The 22833-nt window shown below is 47.9% G+C and overlaps 1 protein-coding gene across 5 annotated transcripts in view; it reads left to right on the top strand.

Annotated features, from left to right (window-relative positions):
- The window catches only part of scn5lab (sodium channel, voltage gated, type V-like, alpha b), a 473466-nt gene that overhangs the window by 87384 nt on the left and 363249 nt on the right, over positions 1 to 22833 (top strand). For all 5 annotated transcript variants that reach the window (XM_070881666.1, XM_070881669.1, XM_070881665.1 and 2 more), the window contains 2 exons: positions 3027 to 3147; positions 22381 to 22468. In XM_070881666.1, coding sequence (XP_070737767.1) covers positions 3027 to 3147; positions 22381 to 22468 — 209 coding nt within the window. The remainder of the gene's footprint in view (positions 1 to 3026; positions 3148 to 22380; positions 22469 to 22833) is intronic.

The following is a 22833-nucleotide window of genomic DNA, read 5'->3' as shown; positions in this document are numbered from 1 at the left end:
GAAAGATTGGATCAATTGGGCTTGTATTCACTGGAGTTCAGAAGAATGAGAGGGGACCTCATAGAAACGTTTAAAATTCTGACGGGTTTAGACAGGTTAGATGCAGAAAGAATGTTCCCAATGTTGGGGAAGTCCAGAACCAGGGGTCACAGTCTGAGGATAAGGGGTAAGCCATTTAGGACCGAGATGAGGAGAAACTTCTTCACCCAGAGAGTGGTGAACCTGTGGAATTCTCTACCACAGAAAGTAGTTGAGGCCAATTCACTAAATATATTCAAAAGGGAGTTAGATGAAGTCCTTACTACTCGGGGGATCAAGGGTTATGGCGAGAAAGCAGGAAGGGGGTACTGAAGTTTCATGTTCAGCCATGAACTCATTGAATGGCGGTGCAGGCTAGAAGGGCTGAATGGCCTGCTCCTGCACCTATTTTCTATGTTTCTATGTTTCTATGTTTAGAATTGAGTGCAGGGCTGACTGTTGTACCCAAAGTGGCTCACAGAGAACAACAACAACCACCACTACCGCTTACCTTTACAGCACCAGAAATAAAAAGAAAAGCCAATTATTCCGCGAACCCAGCCCCAGAACTCGCACTTTCCTTCGTTCTTTTTCAGTTTCCCAGAACCTGACGTCGTTGCTCCGGCCCCATGGGAGCATCGGAAATTTCTGATCCTGCCAGCCAGGACTTGATAGCAAACGAGCCGCTCTGAATTACTTCTTTGCAAAGAGTGTTAATAAGAATCCACCGACGTATCTGCCGTGCAAACTGTGAGCAGCCAGCCGTTCAATACTCTTTGCGGCTGTTTCGAGGCGTTTGAGAATGACACGTTGCCATGGCCCTTCATGTCCCCCCCGCCCCCCCCCCCCCACCTTCCCTACTTTATACAGTGGATTTATTTGTGTTTTGTTAAATAGTTCAGCGCTGACAAGTACCTCAGCACTTTGGTGTTTACTAGAAGGCTGATAAGTATTAGATTTAATCACAGTGCTGCGTTCCATCAAAGCCCAGTGAGCTCACCGCAGCTTTCAATGTGTTCTTTGTTCCTCTCTTCCAACACCGGCTTACAAAAAGGTGCCACTTGCCAAAGTTTAAAATAATGACCGTGCGACACTGCAGACAACATGCGTGTCTTCCCAGCCAGCATCGCTTCTGATTTGGCCTTTTTGTTTCGAATCTGCAATCCCTTGCTGTGGCTCAGTGGGTTGCACTCTCTCGCCTCTGAGTCCGAAGGTTGTGGGTTTAAATCCCACTCCAGGGACCTGAGCACACAAAAATACCCAGGCTGACATTCCCAGTGCAGTGCTGAGGGAGTGCCGCGCTGTCAGAGGTGCCATCTTTCGGATGAGACTTCAGACTGAGGCCCCGTCTGCTCTCTCAGGTGGACGCAAAAGATACCACGGCATTATTATCGAAGAAGAGCAGGGGAGTTCTCTCCAGTGTCCTGGCCAATATTTATTCCTCAATCAATGTAACAAAAAAAAAGATTATCTGGTCATTATCACGTTGCTGTTTGTGGGAGCTTGTTGTGCGCAAATTGGCTGCCGTGTTTCCCACATTACAACCGCGACTACACTCCAAAAGTACTTCATTGGCTGTGAAGTGCTTTCAGACATCCAGTGGTTGTGAAAGGTGCCATATAAATGTAAGTCTTTCTTTCACACTGGGAATGGAATTCCATGGCCCACATGCCTTGAATTGGCTACAGTTCTCTCAGTGGATGCAGGCGTTCGCTTGGGCAAGGCAGTCTCGCGTTGTGGTGAGTATAAGCGGCATGGCGCCGCAGGGTGTACATGCAAGTCATGTTGATGCTGGTTGTTTGCTCGTCAACCCACCCCTTCCTTTTATAGAAAGAAAAGTCAAAGCTAACATGGCATTATATTCCATTCATCGCATTGGAACTGGAGCAGAGGGTGCTGCCAGCCCTCTGGAGATCAGTGCCCGGATACCACATGTTGAAAGTTGAGGTCAGGTCTGTGTAAGGCAAACTTACTGAGAACAGATTTAGGATCTGGATACCATGGGATGTACGTTGGAAGGACCCTTCCCTTTCAGCGTGAATTGGGAAGGAGGGCCGTTGTGCTGGGAAGTATTTCAAAGTGCATTGGTGCCCTCGCTCTGTTCATACACAAGGTGATAAGGACCGGTCTACAGCACTCCCGTGCGATCTTGCGCAGATCTGGCCTTGTGACAGGTTAGCCCCTTCCGGAGGATGCGCAAAGGGAAGCGATGTTGTGGTTCATCTACCTGCCCTCTGAACCACTGGAGTTACTGTTCCACATTTGCCTGAAACAACAATCATTATCGTGCAACACAAAGGCCTTACCATCTGCGACATGCTCACTTCTTCCATCACCTACAGGGTAAGGCAAACTTACTGAGAACAGATTTAGGATCTGGATCCCATGGGATGTACGTCCCTTCACCTCTGGGACTTTGGATATTTTTAATTCATCCTTGGGATGTGGGCGTCGTTGGCAAGGCTGGCATTTATTGCCCATCCCTAGTTGCCCTGAAAAGGTGGGAGTGGCCCAGTTTTGATGCAACTGAGTGGCTACTTGAGAGGGCAGTCAAGTGTCAATCACGTTGGCTTGGGACTGGAGTCACATACAGGCTAGACTAGGTAAGGACAGTGGGTTTCCGAAAGGACATTAATATATCAGTTGGGCTTTTAATGACAATCCATCAGCTTCATGGTCACCGATTCTAGCACTGTGCCACACAGTGCGACACAGAGTCACGTCACACAGTGTCACATAACATCACACAATGTCACACAGTGTCACATAACATCACACAGCGTCATAGTGTCACACAGGGTCACATAACATCACACAGTGTCACATAGTGTCACATAACATCACAAAGTGTCACATAACATCACACAGTGTCACATAACATCACACAGTGTCACACAATAGCACAATGAGATAGATAGTTAAGTTTGTAAAGCTACTGTGGTTGTTATTCCGTATGCACTGTGATAATTGCATTGTCATTTGTTAACCCCGATGTCTATCTCTTTCAGACATTTATAGTACTCAACAGAGGGAAGACCATCTTCCGTTTTAGTGCCGCACCTGCGTTGTACCTACTGACTCCTTTTCACCGTGTTAGAAGGATAGCTATTAGAATTTTAGTACATTCATATCCTTTTACTGGTGTAATATTGTGGTAAATGAAACAAATCCCATTAAAATCCCCTCTACATCTCTGGAATGATCTGGAATGGATTCTGCAATGTTCTTGTACTGATGTATCAAATGGTTTGGAAAGGAATCCGCTGGCACTCATTGTATAGGTACATTATAAACGGCATCATCCTTACCCTGGTGTTTCTTAATAGGTAATAACTCAAATGGTAAGATGCTCAATGAGGCAAAGAGACAGCGTAATTCAGGAGTACAGATACTCAGGGGGCGAAATTGCCCTGCGGCCCGATTGAGGGCGGGGACATTTAGCTGCCAACGTGGAAGTCCTGCCCCCGACGCGGAATTGTCCTTACCGCCCCTGAAAGGAAGCCGAGCGGGGGGGGGGCGCCCTCCCCTTTAATCACCACCCCAAGAGCGGATGTCCGCCAGCTTCGTGTCCCATGGGGCAATTTCCCCCGCGGGGCGTCAAGGGGTCAGCGTGGGGCAGAGAGGGGTCACCGCACACGCCGATGCTAACTGCAGGGTGCTGCAAACTCTCGGGCAATTTCCCGAGAGTCAGTAGTGCCTCCACCCACGCAAAATCTGCCTTGCCCCTGGAGGTGCTTCTGGGGCTCTAATAAGGGACAATTTCGCCCCTCAGATCTTTCAAAGCTCAGGTGGGAAAGAGAAACCTATCAAAGGGTAAATAGGATTCTGTGCTTTACAGTGGTATTGGCCTTTGGCCACCTGAGGAAAAGAGTGTTTGAAGACCGGACCCTCAAACCTACCACCAAGCTCATGGTCTACAGGGCTGTAGTAATACCCGCTCTCCTGTATGGCTCAGAGACATGGACGATGTACAGAAGACACATCAAGTCGCTGGAGATATATCACCAATGATGTTTCCGCAAGATCCTGCAAATCCCCTGGGAGGACAGGTGCACCAACATCAGCATCCTCACTCAGACCAACATCCTCAGCATTGAATCACTGACCACACTCGATCAGCTCCGCTGGGCAGGCCACATTGTTCGCATGCCAGACACGAGACTCCCAAAGCAAGCGCTCTCCTTGGAGCTCCTTCACAGCAAACGAGCCAAAGGTGGGCAGCGGAAACGTTACAAGGACACCCTCAAATCCTCCCTGATAGAGTGCAACATCCCCACTGACATCTGGGAGTCCCTGGCCAAAGACCGCCCTAAGTGGAGGAAGTGCATCTGAGAGGGCGCTGAGCACCTCGAGTCTCAATGCCGAGAGCATGCAGAAATCAAGCGCAGGCAGCGGAAAGAGTGTGCGGCAAACCTGTCCCACCCACCGCTTCCCTCAACGACTATCTATCCCACCTGTGACAGAGTCTGTGGCTCTCGAATTGGACTGTTCAGCCACCAACGAACTCACTTCAGGAGTGGAAGCAAGTCTTCCTCGATTCCGAGGGACTGCCTATGATGATGATGATAATGATGACAAGACAAAAATTTGACACCAGGCCACATAAGAAGAAATTACGGCAGATTTTACGGCATATTTCTTATGTTCTTTTGATATGGAGATGATGGGAAATTTGAAAAACAGGGGTTGTATTTATTGGGGAAAATGGAGTTTAAGGGAGCTAAATAAAAGTGTTCAAAATTTTCAAAGGGTTTGAGAGGGTAAATACTGAAAGATTGCTTGCATTGGTTGGTGAATGGCTTACAAAGGTGGACATCAATTCAGGATTAGTATTGGAAGCATAAAGGAAGGAGGGTAGAGGAGAGATTCTCATGAATATAGAATCTTTCAGCACAAGTATTTACCAAAGCCTCAGGAAATTGAGTTAGGGAAATTGATGGGATTGAAGGCTGATAAATCTCCAGGGCCTGATAGTCTGCATCCCAGAGTACTTAAGGAAGTGGCCTGAGAAATAGTGGATGCATTGGTGGTCATTTTCCAACATTCAATAGACTCTGGATCCGTTCCTATGGACTGGAGGGTAGCTAATGTAACCCCACTTTTTAAAAAAGGAGGGAGAGAGAAAACAGGAAATTATAGACCGATCAGCCTGACATAGGTAATGGGGAAAATGTTCGAATCAATTATTAAAGATGCAATAGCAGCGCATTTGGAAACAAGTCAGCATGGATCTATGAAAGGGAAATCATGCTTGACAAATCTTCTGGAATTTTTTGAGGATGTAACTAGTAGAGTGGACAAGGGGGAACCAATGGATGTGGTGTATTTGGACTTTCAAAAGGCTTTTGTTAAGGTCCCACACAAGAGATTAGTGTGCAAAATTAAAGCACATGGTATTGGGGGTAATGTACTGACGTGGATAGAGAACTGGTTGGCAGACAGTAAGCAAAGAGTAGGAATAAATGGGTCCTTTTCAGAGTGGCAGGTAGTGACTAGTGGGGTACTGCAAAGTTCAGTGTTGGGACCCCAGATATTTACAATATACATTAATGATTTAGATGAAGGAATTGAATGTAATATCTCCAAGTTTGCAGATGACACTAAGCTGGGTGGCAGTGTGAGCTATGAGGAGGATGCTAAGAGGCTGCAGGGTGACTTGGATAGGTTAGGTGAGTGGGCAAATGCATGGCAGATGCAGTATAATGTAGATAAATGTGAGGTTATCCACTTTGGCGGCAAAAACAGGAAGGCAGAATATTATCTGAATGGTGACAGATTAGGAAAAGGGGAGGTGCAACGAGACCTGGGTGTCATGGTACATCAGTCATTGAAAGTTGGCATGCAGGTACAGCAGGCGGTGAAGAAGGTAAATGGCATGTTGGCCTTCATAGCAAGAGGATTTGAGTATAGAAGCAGGGAGGTCTTACTGCAGTTGTACAGGGCCTTGGTGAGGCCACACCTTGAATATTGTGTATAGTTTTGGTCTCCCAATCTGAGGAAGGGCATTCTTGCTATTGAGGGAGTGCAGCAAAGGTTCACCAGACTGATTCCCGGGATGGCCGGACTGACATATGAAGAAAGACTGGATCAACTAGGCTTATGTTCACTGGAATTTAGAAGAATGAGAGGGGATCTCATAGAAACATATAAAATACTGATGGGATTGGACAGATTAGATGCAGGAAGAATGTTCCCGATGTTGGGGAAGTCCAGAACCAGAGACCACAGTCTAAGGATAAGGGGTAAGCCATTTAGGACCGAGATGAGGAAAAACTTCTTCACTCCGAGTATTGTGAACCAGTGGAATTCTCTAGCGCAGAAAGTTATTGATGCCAGTTCATTAAATATATTCAAAAGGGAGTTATATGTGGCCCTTCCGGCTAAAGGGATCAAGGGGTATGGAGAGAAAGCAGGAATTGGGTACTGAAGTTGCATGATCAGCCATGATCTTATTGAATGGTGGTGCAGGCACGAAAGGCCGAATGGCCTACTCCTGCACCTATTTTCTATGTTTCTATAAATACTTGAAGAGGACAGATATGAAGGGGTGTGGAGAAAGGGCAGGGGAATGGGATTGGAGCTCTGAGGTGGAGCTGGTACAGTGGGCCGAATGGCCTCTGCTGAAATTGCTACGATTCTGTGCACCATATTGGAGGCGAACCATTCTCGCCTCATTGACCAACTGTTTATCTCGGCTGTTACTCTTCTTAATATGTCCAAGGTTTGATGAAATGAATAACTGAGCTGTCAGCTGTTTAATGTGCTGATCTTGTTGTGAGACAAGGGGTGCACCTCGTGCCCTCTGATTGGCTGTTAGGAATGCCTTGCCTTGTCATGTCACTGGTGCCCACTGGCTGCCTGTTTTCCCGACGATCAAAGGCCGAGCGTTTCTCGGTAAGCTCGCAGTGTCGGCGTCACAAATGCCTTTGTTGCTCTTCAGCGCAGAATCGCCGCTCTTGGAAGAGAATTTACTGCAGAAAAGGCTGAATAAAGCAATAGGTGTGCCCGTGATGGCTCATGGGGGCGGGGGCGGAGATGGGTGTAAATGCTACGTTTGCTGAGTTTTACAAAGCCATACAGACCTGAAGGGCCCAGACTCAGTGACGGTCAACCCTGACGTCTCTGAACTCAACCAGAGCATCAGCTATTGCTTCACGATTGGCCTCAAGGCCGACGACTAGGGAGGTGAAAAATCAACCAGGGTGCCGTCTCCCAACCCGCACTCCTGATCATCATCATCATAGGCAGTCCCTCGGAATCGAGAAAGACTTGCTTCCACTCTAAAAGTGAGTTCTCAGGTGACTGAACAGTCCAATACGGGAATTACAGTCTCTGTTACAGGTGGGACAGACAGTGGTTGAAGGAAAGGGAGGGTGGGACTGGTTTGCCGCACGCTCCTTCGGCTGCCTGTGCTTGATTTCTGCATGCTCTCGGCGATGAGACTGGAGGTGCTCAGCGCCCTCCCGGATGCACTTCCTCCACTTAGGGCGGTCTTTGGCCAGGGACTCCCAGGTGTCGGTGGGGATGCCAAAGTTTATCAAGGAGGCTTTGAGGCTGTCCTTGAAACATTTCCTATGCCCACCTGGGGCTCGCCGTGTAGGAGTTCCAAGTAGAGCGCCTGCCTTGGGAGTCTCATGTTGGGCATGTGGAAAATGTGGCCTGCCCAACGGAGCTGGTCGAGTGTGGTCAATGCTTCGACGCTGGGGATCTTGCCCTGATCAAGAACACTGATGTTGGTGCGTCTGTCCTCCTAGGAGATTTGCAGGATCTCGCTGCTCGCTATCTGTGACTGACTCCTGGTGCAAAGTGAGCATGTGCACACACTGGATTAGGATAGGATTATGCTTGCTGGCGATGACATCAGTGATTGATGCTGACTGTCTGCGCTCGCAGATCACAGTGTCCACTCTGCCAAGCTCATCAGCAAACTACCATCACCAGGGAGACTGTGACTCAGCAAGAGTTAGCATCAGTGTGGAGGGGTGTGGTGGTGTGGGGAGGGGGCGCGGGGTGAGGAGATGGGAGGGGGAAACTGGGATGAAAGAAAAAAGCGAAAATCCTTAACTGCAGGCTAAACTATCTGAGCTTCTGTCAGCCAGTGTGGTACCACTACCGCGCACTGGAGGCGGTGTTGAATCTCGTCGTTAATGTCTGCTCTTGTTGATAAGAGGCTCCCGAGGTATGGAAAATGGTCCACGTTGTCCAGGGCCGCGCCGTGGACCTTAATGACTGGGGGGCTGTGCTGTGCGGCGGGGAGATTCAACGCCGCCTCCAGTGCGCCAGTGCAGCCTTCGGCTGCCTGAGGAAAAGAGTGTTCGAAGACTAGGTCCTCAAATTTGCCACCAAGCTCATGGTCTACAGGGCTGTAGTAATACCCGCCCTCCTGTATGGCTCAGAGACGTGGGCCATATACAGTAGACACCTCAAGTCCCTGGAGAAATACCACCAACGATGTCTCCGCAAGATCCTGCAAATCCCTTGGGAGGACAGATGCACCAACGTTCGCGTCCTCGACCAGACCAACATCCCCAGCATTGAAGCACTGACCACACTTGATCAGCTCCGCTGGGCAGGCCACATAGTCCGCATGCCAGACACGAGGCTCCCAAAGCAAGCGCTCTACTCGGAACTCCTTCACGGCAAACGAGCCAAAGGTGGGCAGGGGAAACATTACAAGGACACCCTCAAAGCCTCCCTGGTAAAGTGCAACATCCCCACTGACACCTGGGCGTCCCTGGCCAAAGATCGCCCCAAGTGGAGGAAGTGCGCTGAGAACCTCGAGTCTCATCGCCGAGAGCGTGCAGAAAACAAGCGCAGGCAGCGGAAGGAGCGTGCGGCAAACCAGACTCCCCACCCACCCTTTCCCTCAACGACTGTCTGTCCCACCTGTGACAAGGACTGTGGTTCTCGTATTGGACTGTTCAGCCACCTGAGAACTCACTTTTAGAGTGGAAGCAAGTCTTCCTCGATTCCGTGGGACTGGCTATGATGATGATGATGACTACCTCGCAGGCTTGAGATTCATGGAGGCCATGGGTGGGGGTCACATCCCTGGCATAATCGGGGCACGTGGGTCGGAATTTGCATAGTGCCTTCGAATCTGTGTCCTCTGGTTGCCGACCAGTGGAAACAGGTTCTCCTTATCAAAAACACCCTCATAATTTTCAACTCCTCTATCGAATCTCCCCTTAACCTTCTCTGCTCGAAGGAGAACAACCCCAGCTTCTCCAGGTCTATCCACGTAACTGAAGTCCCTCATCCCCGGCACCATTCTGGCAAAGCTCCTCCGCACCCCTTTCCAGGCCTTGGCATCCTTCCTGAAGTATGGTGCCCAGGTACTCCAGCTGAGGCCTAACTGGCGATTTAACGAAAGAACATATGAAATAGGAGCAGGAGTCGGCCATTTGGCCCCTCGAGCCTGCTCCACCATCCAATACGATCATGGACCCAGCTCCACTTCCCTGACCGCTCCCCATAACCCTTGACTCCTTTATCGTTCAAGAATCTGTCTGTCTCCGCCTTAAATATATACAATGACCCAGCCTCCACAGCTCTCTGGGGCAGAGAGAAGAAATTCCTCCTCATTTCCGATTATACAGGTTCAGCAGAACTCCCTTGTTTGAGAGCGGCTGTTCGATTTGGTTGCAGTTCCTAGCTTGTTGCCGGGTAGCCGTTGTTTTCGGAGTGACCTGGCGGTAAATCGTCCAGTGCCATCACCTTCAGTAGCGATCTTGCGAAGGACTTCATTACCCTGTTTTGCGTCTCACGCAATCCCAATAATGGGCGGCGACTCTCACCATCATCATCATAGGCAGTCCCGCGAAATCAAGGAAGGCTTGTTTCCACTCCAAAAGTGAGTTCTTACGTGACTGAACAGTCCAATACGGGAATTACAGTCTCTGTCACAGGTGGGACAGACAGTGGTTGAAGGAAAGGGTGGGTGGGACAGGTTTGTCGCACGCTCCTTCCGCTGCCTGTGCTTGGTTTCTGCATGCTCTCGGTGACGAGACTCGAGGTGCTCAGCGCCCTCCCGGATGCTCTTCTTCTACTTAGGGTGGTCTTGGACCAGGGACTCCCAGGTGTCGGTGGGGATGTTGCATTTCATCAAGGAGGCTTTGAGGGTGTCCTTGAAACGTTTCCTCTGCCCACCTGGGGCTCGCCCGCTGTGTAGGAGTTCCGAGTAGAGCGCTTGCTTTGGGAGTCTTGTGTCAGGCATGCGCACAATGTGGCCCGCCCAACGGAGCTGGTCGAGTGTGGTCAGTGCTTCGATGCTCAGGATGTTGACCTGATCGAAAACACTGACATTGGTGTGTCTGTCCTCCCAGGGGATTCTCAACCTGCCGAGTGCTTTCAAATAAACCTGCAATTTAAAAAAAAATAAGCATATATTTTCATTAAAAAGAAACACAGATAAACGAAAAGCTGTAACCTAAGCTTGAAGTTCAGCTCCTATTGGTAAACATCTGGGCCCTGTTTGTTTCAGTCGCATTTCCAGGCATCTATTGTTCTATATATAACTCACGGGGCTCAGCCTTTCGCATATGCAGGATGGTAAAAACTGGTGCAATAGCAGAAGATAATCGCTTTTGCTTTCATTATCCCTTCGGTTTTCTCTCCTCCACTCCTGAAGGCACTGCTGGGACTTATTCCTGGAGGTTTCATCCGACCTCCGACCGCCTTGCCCCCACACTCCTACCATTGGTCGCACAACCCACCCGTACCCGCCTTACCATATCAATCGGGACTCTTCATTGGATGATTCTTGATTGTAGGTCAAACAGCCTTTTTTTTTTCGCTATGTGCGATATTTTTAGAACTAGTAAACCAAAAGTGTTCAAAAAAATCTTTTCATGGCCTTATGATTTTCCTCCTGGGTGTTGCTCACAGCAGTGTCCCAGAGATAAATCTTCATAGGAACATAGGAACAGGAGGAGGCCATTCAGCCCCTCGAGCCTGTTCCGCCATTCAGTGAGATCGTGGCTGATCTGTGATCTAACTCCATATACCCACCTTTGGCCCATAATCCCTTAATACCTTTGGTTAACAAAAAGCTATCAATCTCTGATTTAAAATTAACAATTGATCGAGCATCAATTACCATTTGTGGCAGAGAGTTCCAAACCTCTACCACCCTCTGTGTGTAAAAGTGTTTCCTAATTTCACTCCTGAAAGATCTGTCTCTAATTTTTAGACTATGCCCCCTCGTCCTAGACTCCCCAACCAGCGTAAATAACTTCTCTCTATCTACCCTGTCTGTTCCCCTTAATAGCCTGAAAACTTCGATTAGCTCATCCCTTAACCTTCTAAATTCCAGGGATCCAACCCTAATTTGTGTAATCACTCATCGTAACTTAATCTTTGAAGTCTGGGTGTTATTCTGGTAAACCTCCACTGCACTCCCTCCGAGGCCAATATATCCTTCCTAAGGTGTGGTACCCAGAACTGCTCACAGTACTCCAGGTGTGGTCTAACCAGGGTTGTGTATAGCTGCAGCATAACTTGTATTCTAGTCCTCTAGATACGAAGGCCAGCTATCCATTAGCCTTTTTGATTATTTTCTGTTCCTGTTCATGTCACTTTAATGATCTTTGTACCTGAACCCCCAAGTTTCTTTGGACAGCCACTGTTTTTAGCTTTTCACCCTTTAGAAAGTACCCTGTTCTATCCTCTTTAGGTTCAAAGGGGATGACCTCACATTTGCTTACATTGAATCCATTTTCCAGGGCAATCCTGGAGGGTTGTCGTGCTGGTATAGGGCTTCAGAGATACTTCACCCAATGCCCACTTTACTCGCCTTTATTCATCGCAAGCAAGCCCAGGCAGCAGACTATTTGACCATGGGGATCGGAGGGGGTGGTGCAGGCCATCACAGCTGAGCCCAATCTCGCCTTCATTTTGAGGTACGCACTTCCCACAGCAGGAGTGAGGGGGGGGGGGCAATGAGGCATAGCCACCCCACCCCACCCCACCACACCACCACCACCTCAGCTCAGACGAGTTAGCACACCAGCACCAGAACAGGAATCGAAGGTGGAAAATTCCTATTCAGTACGGCTCAATTCCACATTGAGCAACTGAGCCCCCAGGGGGTGGGGAGGGGGGGTTGCGGGGGGAAGCTCACAGTAGGATTCTTAAAGCATCAGTTTTGGTATAGAAACATAGAAACATAGAAAATAGGTACAGGAGTAGGCCATTCGGCCCTTCGAGCCTGCACCACCATTCAATATGATCATGGCTGATCATTCCCTCAGTACCCCTTTCCTGCTTTCTCTCCATAACTCCTTGATCTCCTTAGCCATAAGGGCCATATCTAACTCCCTCTTGAATATATCCAATGAACTGGCATCAACAACTCTCTGCGGTAGGGAATTCCACAGGTTAACAACTCTCTGAGTGAAGATGTTTCTCCTCATCTCAGTCCTACCCCTTATCCTAAGACTGTGTCCCCTAGTTCTGGACTTCCCCAACATCGGGAACAATCTACCCGCATCTAACCTGTCCCGTCCCGTCAGAATCTTGTTTGTTTCTATGAGATCCCCTCTCATCCTTCTAAACTCCAATGTATAAAGGCCCAGTTGATCCAGTCTCTCCTCATATGTCAGTTCCACCATCCCGGGAATCAGTCTGGTGAACCTTCGCTGCACTCCCTCAAGAACGTCCTTCCTCAGATTAGGAGACCAAAACTGAACACAATATTCCAGGTGAGGCCTCACCAAGGCCCTGTACAACTGCAGTAAGACCTTCCTGCTCCTATACTCAAATCCCATAGCTATGAAGGCCAACATACCATTTGCCTTCTTCACTGCCTGCTGTACCTGCATGCCAACTTTCAATGGCTGATGAACCATGAAACCCAGGTCTCGTTGCACCTCCCCTTTTCCTAATCTGCCACCATTCAGATAATATTCTGTCTTCGCGTTTTTGCCCCCAAAGTGGATAACCTCACATTTATCTACATTATACTGCATCTGCCATGAATTTGCCCACTCACCTAACCTGTCCAGGTCACCCTGCAGCCTCTTAGCGTCCCCCTCACAGCTCACACCGCCACCCAGTTTAGTGTCATCTGAAAATTTGGAGATATTACACTCAATTCCTTCATCCAAATCATTGATGTACATTGTAAAGAGCTGGGGTCCCAGCACTGAGCCCTGCGGCACTCCACTAGTCACTGCCTGCCATTCTGAAAAGGACCCATTTATCCCGACTCTCTGCTTCCTGTCTGCCAACCAGTTCTCTACCCCCAATACCATGCGCTTTGATTTTGCACACCAATCTCTTGTGTGGGATCTTGTCAAAAGCCTTTTGAATGTCCAAATACACCAAATCCACTGGTTCTCCCTTGCTATTTCATCTTTAATAATTGATTCCAACATTTTCCCCACCACTGATGTCAGGCTAACCGGTCTATAATTACCCACTTTATCTCTCTTCCTCCCTTTTTAAAAAGTGGTGTTACATTAGCTACCCTCCAATCTTTAGGAACTGATCCAGAGTTAATAGACTGTTGGAAAATGATCACCAATGCATCCACTATTTTTAGGGCCACTTCCTTAAGTACTCTAGGATGCAGACTTTCAGGCCCCGGGGATTTATCGGCCTTTAATCCCATCAATTTTCCTAACACAATTTCCCACCTAATAAGCATATCCTTCAGTTCCTCCTTCTCACTAGACCCTCGGTCCCCTAGTACTTCCAGAAGGTTATTTGTGTCTTCCTTCCTGAAGACAGAACCAAAGTATTTGTTCAATTGGTCTGCCATTTCTTTGTTCCCCATTATAAATTCACCTGAATCCGACTGCAAGGGACCTACGTTTGTCTTCACTAATCTTTTTCTCTTCACACATCTATAGAAGCTTTTGCAGTCAGTTTTTATGTTCCTGGCAAGCTTCTTCTTGTACTCTATTTTCCCCCTCTTAATTAAACCCTTTGTCCTCCTCTGCTGAATTCTAAATTTCTCCCAGTCCTCAGGTTTGCTGCTTTTTCTGGCCAATTTATATGCCTCTTCTATGGATTTATCACTATCCTTAATTTCCCTTGTTAGCCACCTTCCCCGTTTTGTTGTTACTCCAGACAGGGATGTAAAATTGCTGAAGTTCATCCAAGTGATCTTTAAATGTTTGCCATTGCCTATCCACCGTCAACCCTTTAAGTATCATTTGTCAGTCTATTCTAGCCAATTCACATCTCATACCATCGAAGTTACCTTTCCTTAAGTTCAGGACCCTAGTTTCTGAATTAACTGTGTCACTCTCCATCCTAATTGTGGGTTAATTTCACTGACCCTACCTCTGACCCCTACAGGGAGCAGCGTGCGAAAGGGAGCACAGATCAGAAAGCGAGCTGCAATCTGCATAGAACCATAGAAATTTACAGCGCGGAAGGAGGCCATTTCGGTCCATCGTGTCCGCACCAGCCGACCAAGAGCCACCCAGCCTAATCCCACTTTCCAGCTCTTGGTCCGTAGCCCTGTAGGGCACTTTACAGCACTTTAAGTATGCATTTAAGTATTCTTTAAATGTGATGATGGTTTCTGCCTCTACCACCCTTTCAGGCAGTGAGTTCCAGACCTCCTCCACCCTCTGCGCGAAAAAGTTTCCCCACTAATCCTTTCTAAACCTCCTACCAATTATTTTAAATCTATGCCTTCTGCTCAGGGAAATAGGTCCGTCCTCTTCACTCTATCTAGGCCCCTCATATTTTGATACACCTCAATAAGGTCTGTCCTTAGTCTCCTCTGTTCCAAAGAAAACAACCCCAGCCTATCCAATCTTTCCTCATAGCCAAACTTCTCCAGTCTGCAGTGCTGTTTCTCCTGCCCACACTCCCTTACGAACACGGTTACCTGTGGTTAAGAGAAGAAGCTTTTTTTTTAACGCAGCGAGTTGTTATGATCTGGAACGCACTGGCTGAAAGGGTGGTGGAAACAGATTCAATAGTAACATTCAAAAGAGAATTGGATGGATTCTTTGAAGGGGAAAATCTTGCAGGTCTGTGGGACTAATTCGATAGCTCTTTGAGAGAGTGGGCACGGGCACGATGGGCTGAATGACCTCCTTCTGCACTGTAAGATTCGATGATTCTAAGAACAGAGTGAGTGAAATTACCCTTGTTTCCTTTAACTCTGCGATTTTTGTTTTCCACCTCTCTGGAGACAGAGAGCATCACCAGTGAGAATTCGCTGAACACTCGTGCACCCAGTGGAAATTTCTGTTGTTGGCAAACAAAGTGTTTTTGAAATCATTGGTATACTTTTGATTAAGACAAGAATTGATTCCTCCAGTTGTGTTTTCCTGCCCCCGCCCCCTCCTGCAAACAGTTCCAATAATGACAACAACAATTCCAATAATGACAACTGGTCTCCAGTGCCTTGCCTGAGTGGCTGCTCCTCACGCGAACGGCAAGGGTTGAGCGAGCCTCACAGCTGAGCCCGTTTCTGGTCGCCACAAGTCACACACACACTGGATACTGGTTAGGAGGGTGTGAGGTCAGCTGCGATGCCTGCAGTAGTCAAAGATCCTGCAGACACTTACCATGCCAACAGGCGCTTTGATCATGGATGCCATCGCATGGAAGGTGTGGGACAAGTTGATAAATGGTGAGGAGGATAGCAGCAGACTTCAGGGGGACATGGACAGACTGGTGAAATGGGCAAACACATGGCAGATGCAATTTAATGCAGATAAATGCAAAATGTGCACTTTGGGAGAGACAACATGAAGTAGTACAATCCAATTGACACTATTTTGAAGGGAGTGCAAGTGCAGAGCGTGCATATTCACAAATCTTTGAAGTGGCAGGGCAAGTTCATAAGGTGGCTAAGAAAGCGAATGGGATACTTGGCTTTCTAAATACAAAAACAAGGCAGACATGCTAAACCTTTACAAATCACTATTTAGGCCTCAGCTGGAGTATTGCGTCCAATTCTGGGCACAACACTTTAGGCAGGATGTCAAGGCCTTGGGAAAGGGTACAGAGGAGGTTCACCGGAATGATACCAGGGATGAGGGACGTTAGGAAGAGATTAGAGAAACTTGGATTGTTCTTCTTAGAGCAGAGAGGGTTAAGGGGCGATTTAATAGAGGTATTCAAAATTGATAGAGTAAATCGGGATCAACTGTTTCCACTGGCAGGAGCAAGGAGGAGATGAGGACAATTTTTTAACGCAGGGAGTTGTGGTCTGGAATGCACTGCCTGAAAGGTTGGTGGAAACAGATTCAATAGTAACTTTCAAAAGTTAATTGGATAAATACTTGAAAAGCAGACGTTTTCTGGGTGATGGAGAAAGAGCAGGGGGGAGTGGAACTAATTGGACAGCTCATTCAAAGAGCCGGCACAGGCCCGATGGGCCGAATGGCCTCTTTCTGAGCTGTATGATTCTAAGATGAAGAGCAAGATACAGGTGGGGTGGCAATGACCACCTTACCATATCCCATGGGTCATCAGATTCAGGAGAAAACAGGGTGAAAAATGAGCTTGTCTCACTCGGACCGCGAAGTTAGGCCAAGCGATACCAGCTTATGAAAGCTGAATGGGGGTTACTCTACCCACTACCTGCTGTTGGCAGGGATCCCGTGAGGACCATGTGTTTGATGAGAATTTTGAAATCGAGACGTTGCTTAACCGGGAGCCAATGTCGGTCAGTGAACACAGGGGTGATGGCTGAGCGGGACTTGGTGCGATTTAGGACACAGGCAGCCGAGTTTTGAATTACCTCAAGTTTACGGAGAGTAGAATGTGGGAGGCCAGCTGGGAGTGCGTTGGAGTAGTCAAGTCTAGAGGTAATAAAGGTGTGGATGATTTCCACATTGTGACTCGGCCCATTCAACTCAGTGACAGATTCCCAGCTATATCCAATACTTTCCAATTACAACCTGTCAATACAATGCCCTGGCATGAACCTCTCGCTCAAATTGGCAGGTTAGAATTAGCCTGCAGCACAGGCCATTGCCTGCTGTAGGTTGTTAAGCTTAGTAACGTGTTTGAGAATGCTCCTTGGCTGCTAGTCTAGCTCTCGATTGCTCAGTCTGTGAATTGGATTAAACAAATGGGCTCATGAGTCCCCATGCTACAATAAAACGGGACAAAGTTTGTGCAATTAACTAAACAAACTCCACATTAACTATAAAATCAAATTACAGGATTATTGGTAAAAAAAAAACATTTTTAAAAGCTGGAAACTCCAATGGATTCTGTCAATTTTTCAAAACAACATTCCGGTATTAAACTGCTTCCAACCTTGACCATTCTGTCAGAGATTGATGTTACCCTCTCAAGTTTGCAACATGCATTAAAGATTAAGAGCAGATTTATTAGTTGCAGAGATTAAGTGTGTTGCTTAATAGGGATTGATTTTAAACAGTGAATTTAAACATATATCTCAGCTAATTCAATTGGGCGGTGGGAGTGGGAGAGAGAAGCAGGATTGTGGAGAGAGGTCGGTGGGAATGGGGAGAGGTGGTAAAGGCAGATAACAGGTTGGTGGGAATGGGGGTGGAAGAGAGAGGTCAGTGGGAATGGGGGAAGAGGAGAGAGGTCAGTGGGAATGGGATTAGAGGTCAATGGGAATAGGGAGTGAGAGATTGGTGGGACTGCAGAGGGAGGAGAGAGGTCGGTGTGATTGGGGAGAGAGAGGACGGTAGGAATGGGGGAGGGAGGAGAGAGGTTGGCGGGAATGGGGAGAGACACAAGAGAGGATAGTGGGATGGGGAGGGAGAGGTGGGTGAGATTGAGGGAGTGAGGTTGGTGGAAATGGGGAGGGGGAGGTGGGTGGAAATGGGAGGTGGGTGAGAATTGGGAGAAAGGTCTGTCAGATTGGGAGGGGGAGGTATGTTTTAGCCCTGAGTGTTTCTCAGCCCCTGGCTCTCTGGGCAGGGTGCAGCGGAGGGAATTGCAGCACTTGTGAGACAGCGGGGAGGGCTAAAGTGAAGCCAGCTTTGACACCTCGCTGACTTCCCTGAATCACATTTCACGTTGTCGCTGTCATGAGTTTCCATGTCAGGTCAAGAGCTGCTAATCGGACGGCGGGTGCCTGTGAGCGCCGGGGAACAGCCTGGGCAGAGCGAGCATTGGTGGGCCCTGACCTTCTCAGCTGCCGAAGCAAGAGGTCAGGAGCCGGTCTGTGCTCGGAGTCTCAGCCTGGCCTTCCCGGGGAGCGAGCTTCAGACACTCCCCCGCCAGACTGGCCTTCCCGGGGAGCGAGCTTCAGACACTCCCCCGCCAGCCTGGCCTTCCCGGGGAGCGAGCTTCAGACACTCCCCCGCCAGACTGGCCTTCCCGGGGAGCGAGCTTCAGACACTCCCCCGCCAGACTGGCCTTCCCGGGGAGCGAGCTTCAGACACTCCCCCGCCAGCCTGGCCTTCCCGGGGAGCGAGCTTCAGACACTCCCCCGCCAGCCTGGACGGACATTGGGCGAACATTGAGTGAGAGGCGGCTCCCGGACCCAAGGTTCCCACTCCCAGAGCTTCCGCACGGGGAGCCCCCACGGGGCAAACTCTTACCCCATGATATTATACTGATAACTAGCCACAAGCCTGATTCCATTTTCATTTATCTTTTTTTTTGCAAAACCCCCCCTTTCTTTGGCTAATATTACTCCAGACAATTGTCTGCCTTCATTTCTCTGAGACTGCAGTTAAAACTACAGTCACTGGAATGATAGTGCTCGCAGTGTCTCTACAGCCTTATCACACACATAGCAGTGTGCAATGCAGGTGATAAAACCAGAGTTATACTCTGGACTGCAGATCTCAGGGCCTGCTCACCGGCAGAGTGATGTTTGATTTTCCCCAATGGCATTTCAGGGGGGCATTTAGAATGATAGAATGATTACAGCATTGTCAGAGGCCCTTTGGCCTGTCGAGCCCATGCTGGCTCTCTGCAAGAGCGCTTCAACTAGTCCACAACTCCCCCCCCCATACACACACTTTCCCCCCATAGCCCTGCTAATTTGTTTTCCTTCACGTATTTATCCAATTCCCCTTTGAAAGCTACGATTTGGATTGTTTCTTAAGATGCTTCAAGATAGAAGAAAGTAACATTATGAACCTCAGAGAAATGCTCTCAATTGCACTTGCACGCAAAAAAAAACAGGTGCAAATGAGTCCAAAGTGTGCACCCAAATTGATGCATAGAACTCAGCTCTCTGGCAGCCTATTCCCCCCTCCCCCCCACCCCTATCCCAGCCACTCGCGGCCCCCCCTCCAACACCACCACCCCTCCCCCACCATCCCCAACCCCCCCCACCACCTCCCTTCACCACCACCCCCCCCATCCCCCCCACCCCCTCCACCACCACTCCCCCCCACCCCTATCCCAGCCACCCGCGGCCCCCCCTCCAGCACCAACACCCCTCCCCCATCCCCCCACCCCCTCCTCCACCCCCATTCCCATCCCCTCCATCACCACTCCCCCCCCCCTATCCCCCCACCCCCATTCCCACCCCCCCCACCACCACTCCCCCCCCCTCCACCACCATCCCCACCTCCCCGACCATCTCCAAACGCCCATCCTTCAAAAGAAATCCTGCCTGTGCCGTGGTGCCTCCCCTGTTGTGTGGCTAGATAGGTCCAGCTCTCAGCGAGAAATGCTAACATTGCAAACTCCACAGGTGCCCAGGCTATCAGCCCACACAACCGTGCTTCCATATCACAATAAAGAGACACCTTCTCAGAAACCATAGCGTCCCTAGTATGACAGTCTCCATGACCACAGGCACCTGCTTACAATGCCCGAGGTCCCCTGCCTGTGCGGGTTCATGTAAAGCCTTTTACGTTCTCATCAATACATTAATTCATGATCTAACTATAACCCCACCCAGCAGGAACAGGGTGGGATCAGGTCAGACGCCCCTTTTACATCCCGCTCGATCTTAGCTTCCATTGGCTGCAAATCACTGCACGAACAGCAGGAATTGTTGACGAACAGTCCCAGTGCCACCTTTGTTTCAATAACGGACACATTGTTTAGCCGAAAGAAAAATCCATTTAAATTCGGGCAGGCTGGCCTATATTTGAATTATTCATAACCATTCCAGAAGTGAGAATGGTTGAAGTTTAAATTGTGGCCAGCAAATACGGTAATATCAATAATCTCTTTTTATTATTATGAAGGAGAAGGGACATAAGAAATGAATAAAAAAACTGCAAAAGGAGAACAGTGTAGCTGGTAACAGTTTGAGTACAAACTTAGGTCCCATTTGCACCTGTTTTTGAAAAACATTAACCAAACATCTACCCCGAAAAACATGGGATGTCAGGTGCTTGATGAGGAGATTTACCAGAATGGTACAAGGGATGAAGAACTTTAGTTATATGGAGAGACTGGAGAAGCTGGGGTTGTTCTCCTTTAGAGCAGAGACGGTTAAAGGGAAATTTAATAGAGGTGTTCAAAAATCTTGAAGAGTTTTGATAAGAGTAAATAGGGAGAAGCTGTTTCCATTGGCAGAAGGGGCAGTAACCAAAGGACACAGATTCAAGGTAATTGGCAAAAGAGCCAGTGAGATAAGAATTTTTTGTACTATTTTCTGGAAAGGGTGGGTGGAAGCAGATTAAATTGTAAATTTCAAAAGGGAATTGGATAAATAATTGAATGGGGAAAACATTGCAGGACTATGGGGAAAGAGCAGGGGGAGTGGGATTAATTGGATAGCTCTTTCAAAGAGATGGAGTATAATGTTGGAAAGTGTGAGGTTATGCACTTCGGCAGAAAAAAATCACAGAGCAAGTTATTATTTAAATGGAGAAAAATTGCAAAGTGCCGCAGTACAGCGGGGCCTGGGTGTCCTGGTGCATGAAACACAAAAGGATAGTATGCAGGTACAGTAAGTGATTAGGAAGGCCAATGGAATCTTGGCCTTTATTGCAAAGGGGATGGAGTATAAAAGCAGGGAAGTCTTGCTACAGTTATACAGGGTATTGGTGAGGCCACACCTGGAATGCTGCGTGCAGTTTTGGTTTCCATATTTACGAAAAGATACTTGCTTTGGAGGCAGTTCAGAGAAGGTTCACTAGGTTGATTCCGGGGATGAGAGGGTTGACTTATGAGGAAAGGTTGAGTAGTTTGGGCCTCTACTCATTGAAATTCAGAAGAATGAGAGGTGATCTTATCGAAACATATAAGATTATGAGGGGGCTTGACAAGGTGGATGCAGAGAGGATGTTTCCACTGGTAGGGGAGACTAGAACTAGGGGGCATAATCTTAGAATAAGGGGCCGCCCATTTAAAGCTGAGATGAGGAGGAATTTCTTCTCTGAGATTTGTAAATCTGTGGAATGTGCTGCCTCAGAGAGCTGTGGAAGCTGGGTCATTGAATAAATTTAAGACCGATAAGGGAATAAGGTGTTATGGGGAGCGGGCAGGGAAGTGGACCTGAGTCCATGATCGGATCAGTCATGATCGTATTAAATGGCAGAGCAGGCTCGAGGGGCCGTATGGCCTACTCCTGCTCCTATTATGTTCTTATGTAACCAGCACAGGTACAATGGGCCAAATTACCTCCTTCTGTTCTGTAATTTTCTATGATACTACCAATTACCACATAGAGTGGGAGTTCTAAGGCATACATGGAAATGCCTGTTCAAAGCCATTGGTCAGTGTCAGGAATCCTTTTCAATTTGGGAATGTTTCTTGGTGACACGGGAGCCCATCAGTGTCCCCCATCCCAATTGGATGAACGCGCATATGATGGGAAAACCAATAATGAAATTCCTAAACCCTGAGCTTGCCAGTTGGGATCATACCAGCTAACTACCCAATTAAGGTGTCAGCTGTGGCTCAGTGGGTAGCACTGTCTTGCCTCTGAGTCAGAAGGTTGCAGGTTCAAGTCCCACTCCAGGAACTTGAGCACAAAAATCTTGGCTGACACTCCAGTGCAGTACCTAGGGAGTGCTGTACTGTTGGAGGTGCTGTCTTTCAGATGAGATATTAAACCAATGCCCTGTCTGCTCTCTCAAATGGACATAAAAGATCCCATGGCAATATTTTAAAGAAGAGCAGAGGAGTTATCCCTGGTGTGCTGGCCAATATTTATCCCTCAATCAACATAATAAAAACAGATTATCTGGTCATTATCACATTGCTGTTTGTGAGAGCTTGCTTGTGCGCAAATTGGCTGATGCGTTTCCCACATCACAACAGTGTCTACACTCCAAAAGTACTTTATTGGCTGTAAAGCGCTTTGAGATGTCCGGTGGTCATGAAAGGCGCTATATAAATCCAAGTCTTTCTTTCAATTAAATTAACTAGATAAGTGAAAAACTGTAAGAAATCTCTCTACTTTCTTACTTTAAAAATCTTGTTGAAAGGTAATGAGTGTTGTGTGGGCAAGTATTGTAAGATTTCTCCTTGACTCTTATTTTACATTGTTCAATATCTTTATTATGTGCACTATTTTGACCAACTGTGTGTTCATGACCATGTCTGATCCTGCCCCATGGACAAAGAATGTTGAGTGAGTATGAAACCGCACACCTTTCCAGTGTACTGCAATGCTTTCTGTAAATAGACATTTTTTTAAACTCTGCTCTTTTTCTCTTGCTACTGCCCAAATGCCTTAAACCTTGAACTGTTGACCTTTGAACTGTGCCCTTATCTGTCCTGATGAAATGCGTTGACAGGTGTATCTTGCCCTGTGAGCCCCAGTTGGCAAGTAAGTTAATATTTTAAGTATACCCAGTTCATAATTTGCTACCCACATACGCTCATGCTGCATCCAACCGAAATCATGATGCAACAAAAGTTTTACTTCATTGCAAAACAAAAGGTTTGCTCTTTTCCTGAATTTTCATTAAAGGAACTGCCCATAAAAGGCCTTTA

The sequence above is a fragment of the Pristiophorus japonicus genome, chromosome 5 (genome assembly GCF_044704955.1).
Source record: "Pristiophorus japonicus isolate sPriJap1 chromosome 5, sPriJap1.hap1, whole genome shotgun sequence".
In the NCBI taxonomy this organism is placed as follows: Eukaryota; Metazoa; Chordata; class Chondrichthyes; family Pristiophoridae; genus Pristiophorus; species Pristiophorus japonicus.
The sequence above is the reverse complement of the archived record's forward strand: the minus strand, read 5'-3'. Positions and strand labels throughout refer to the sequence as shown.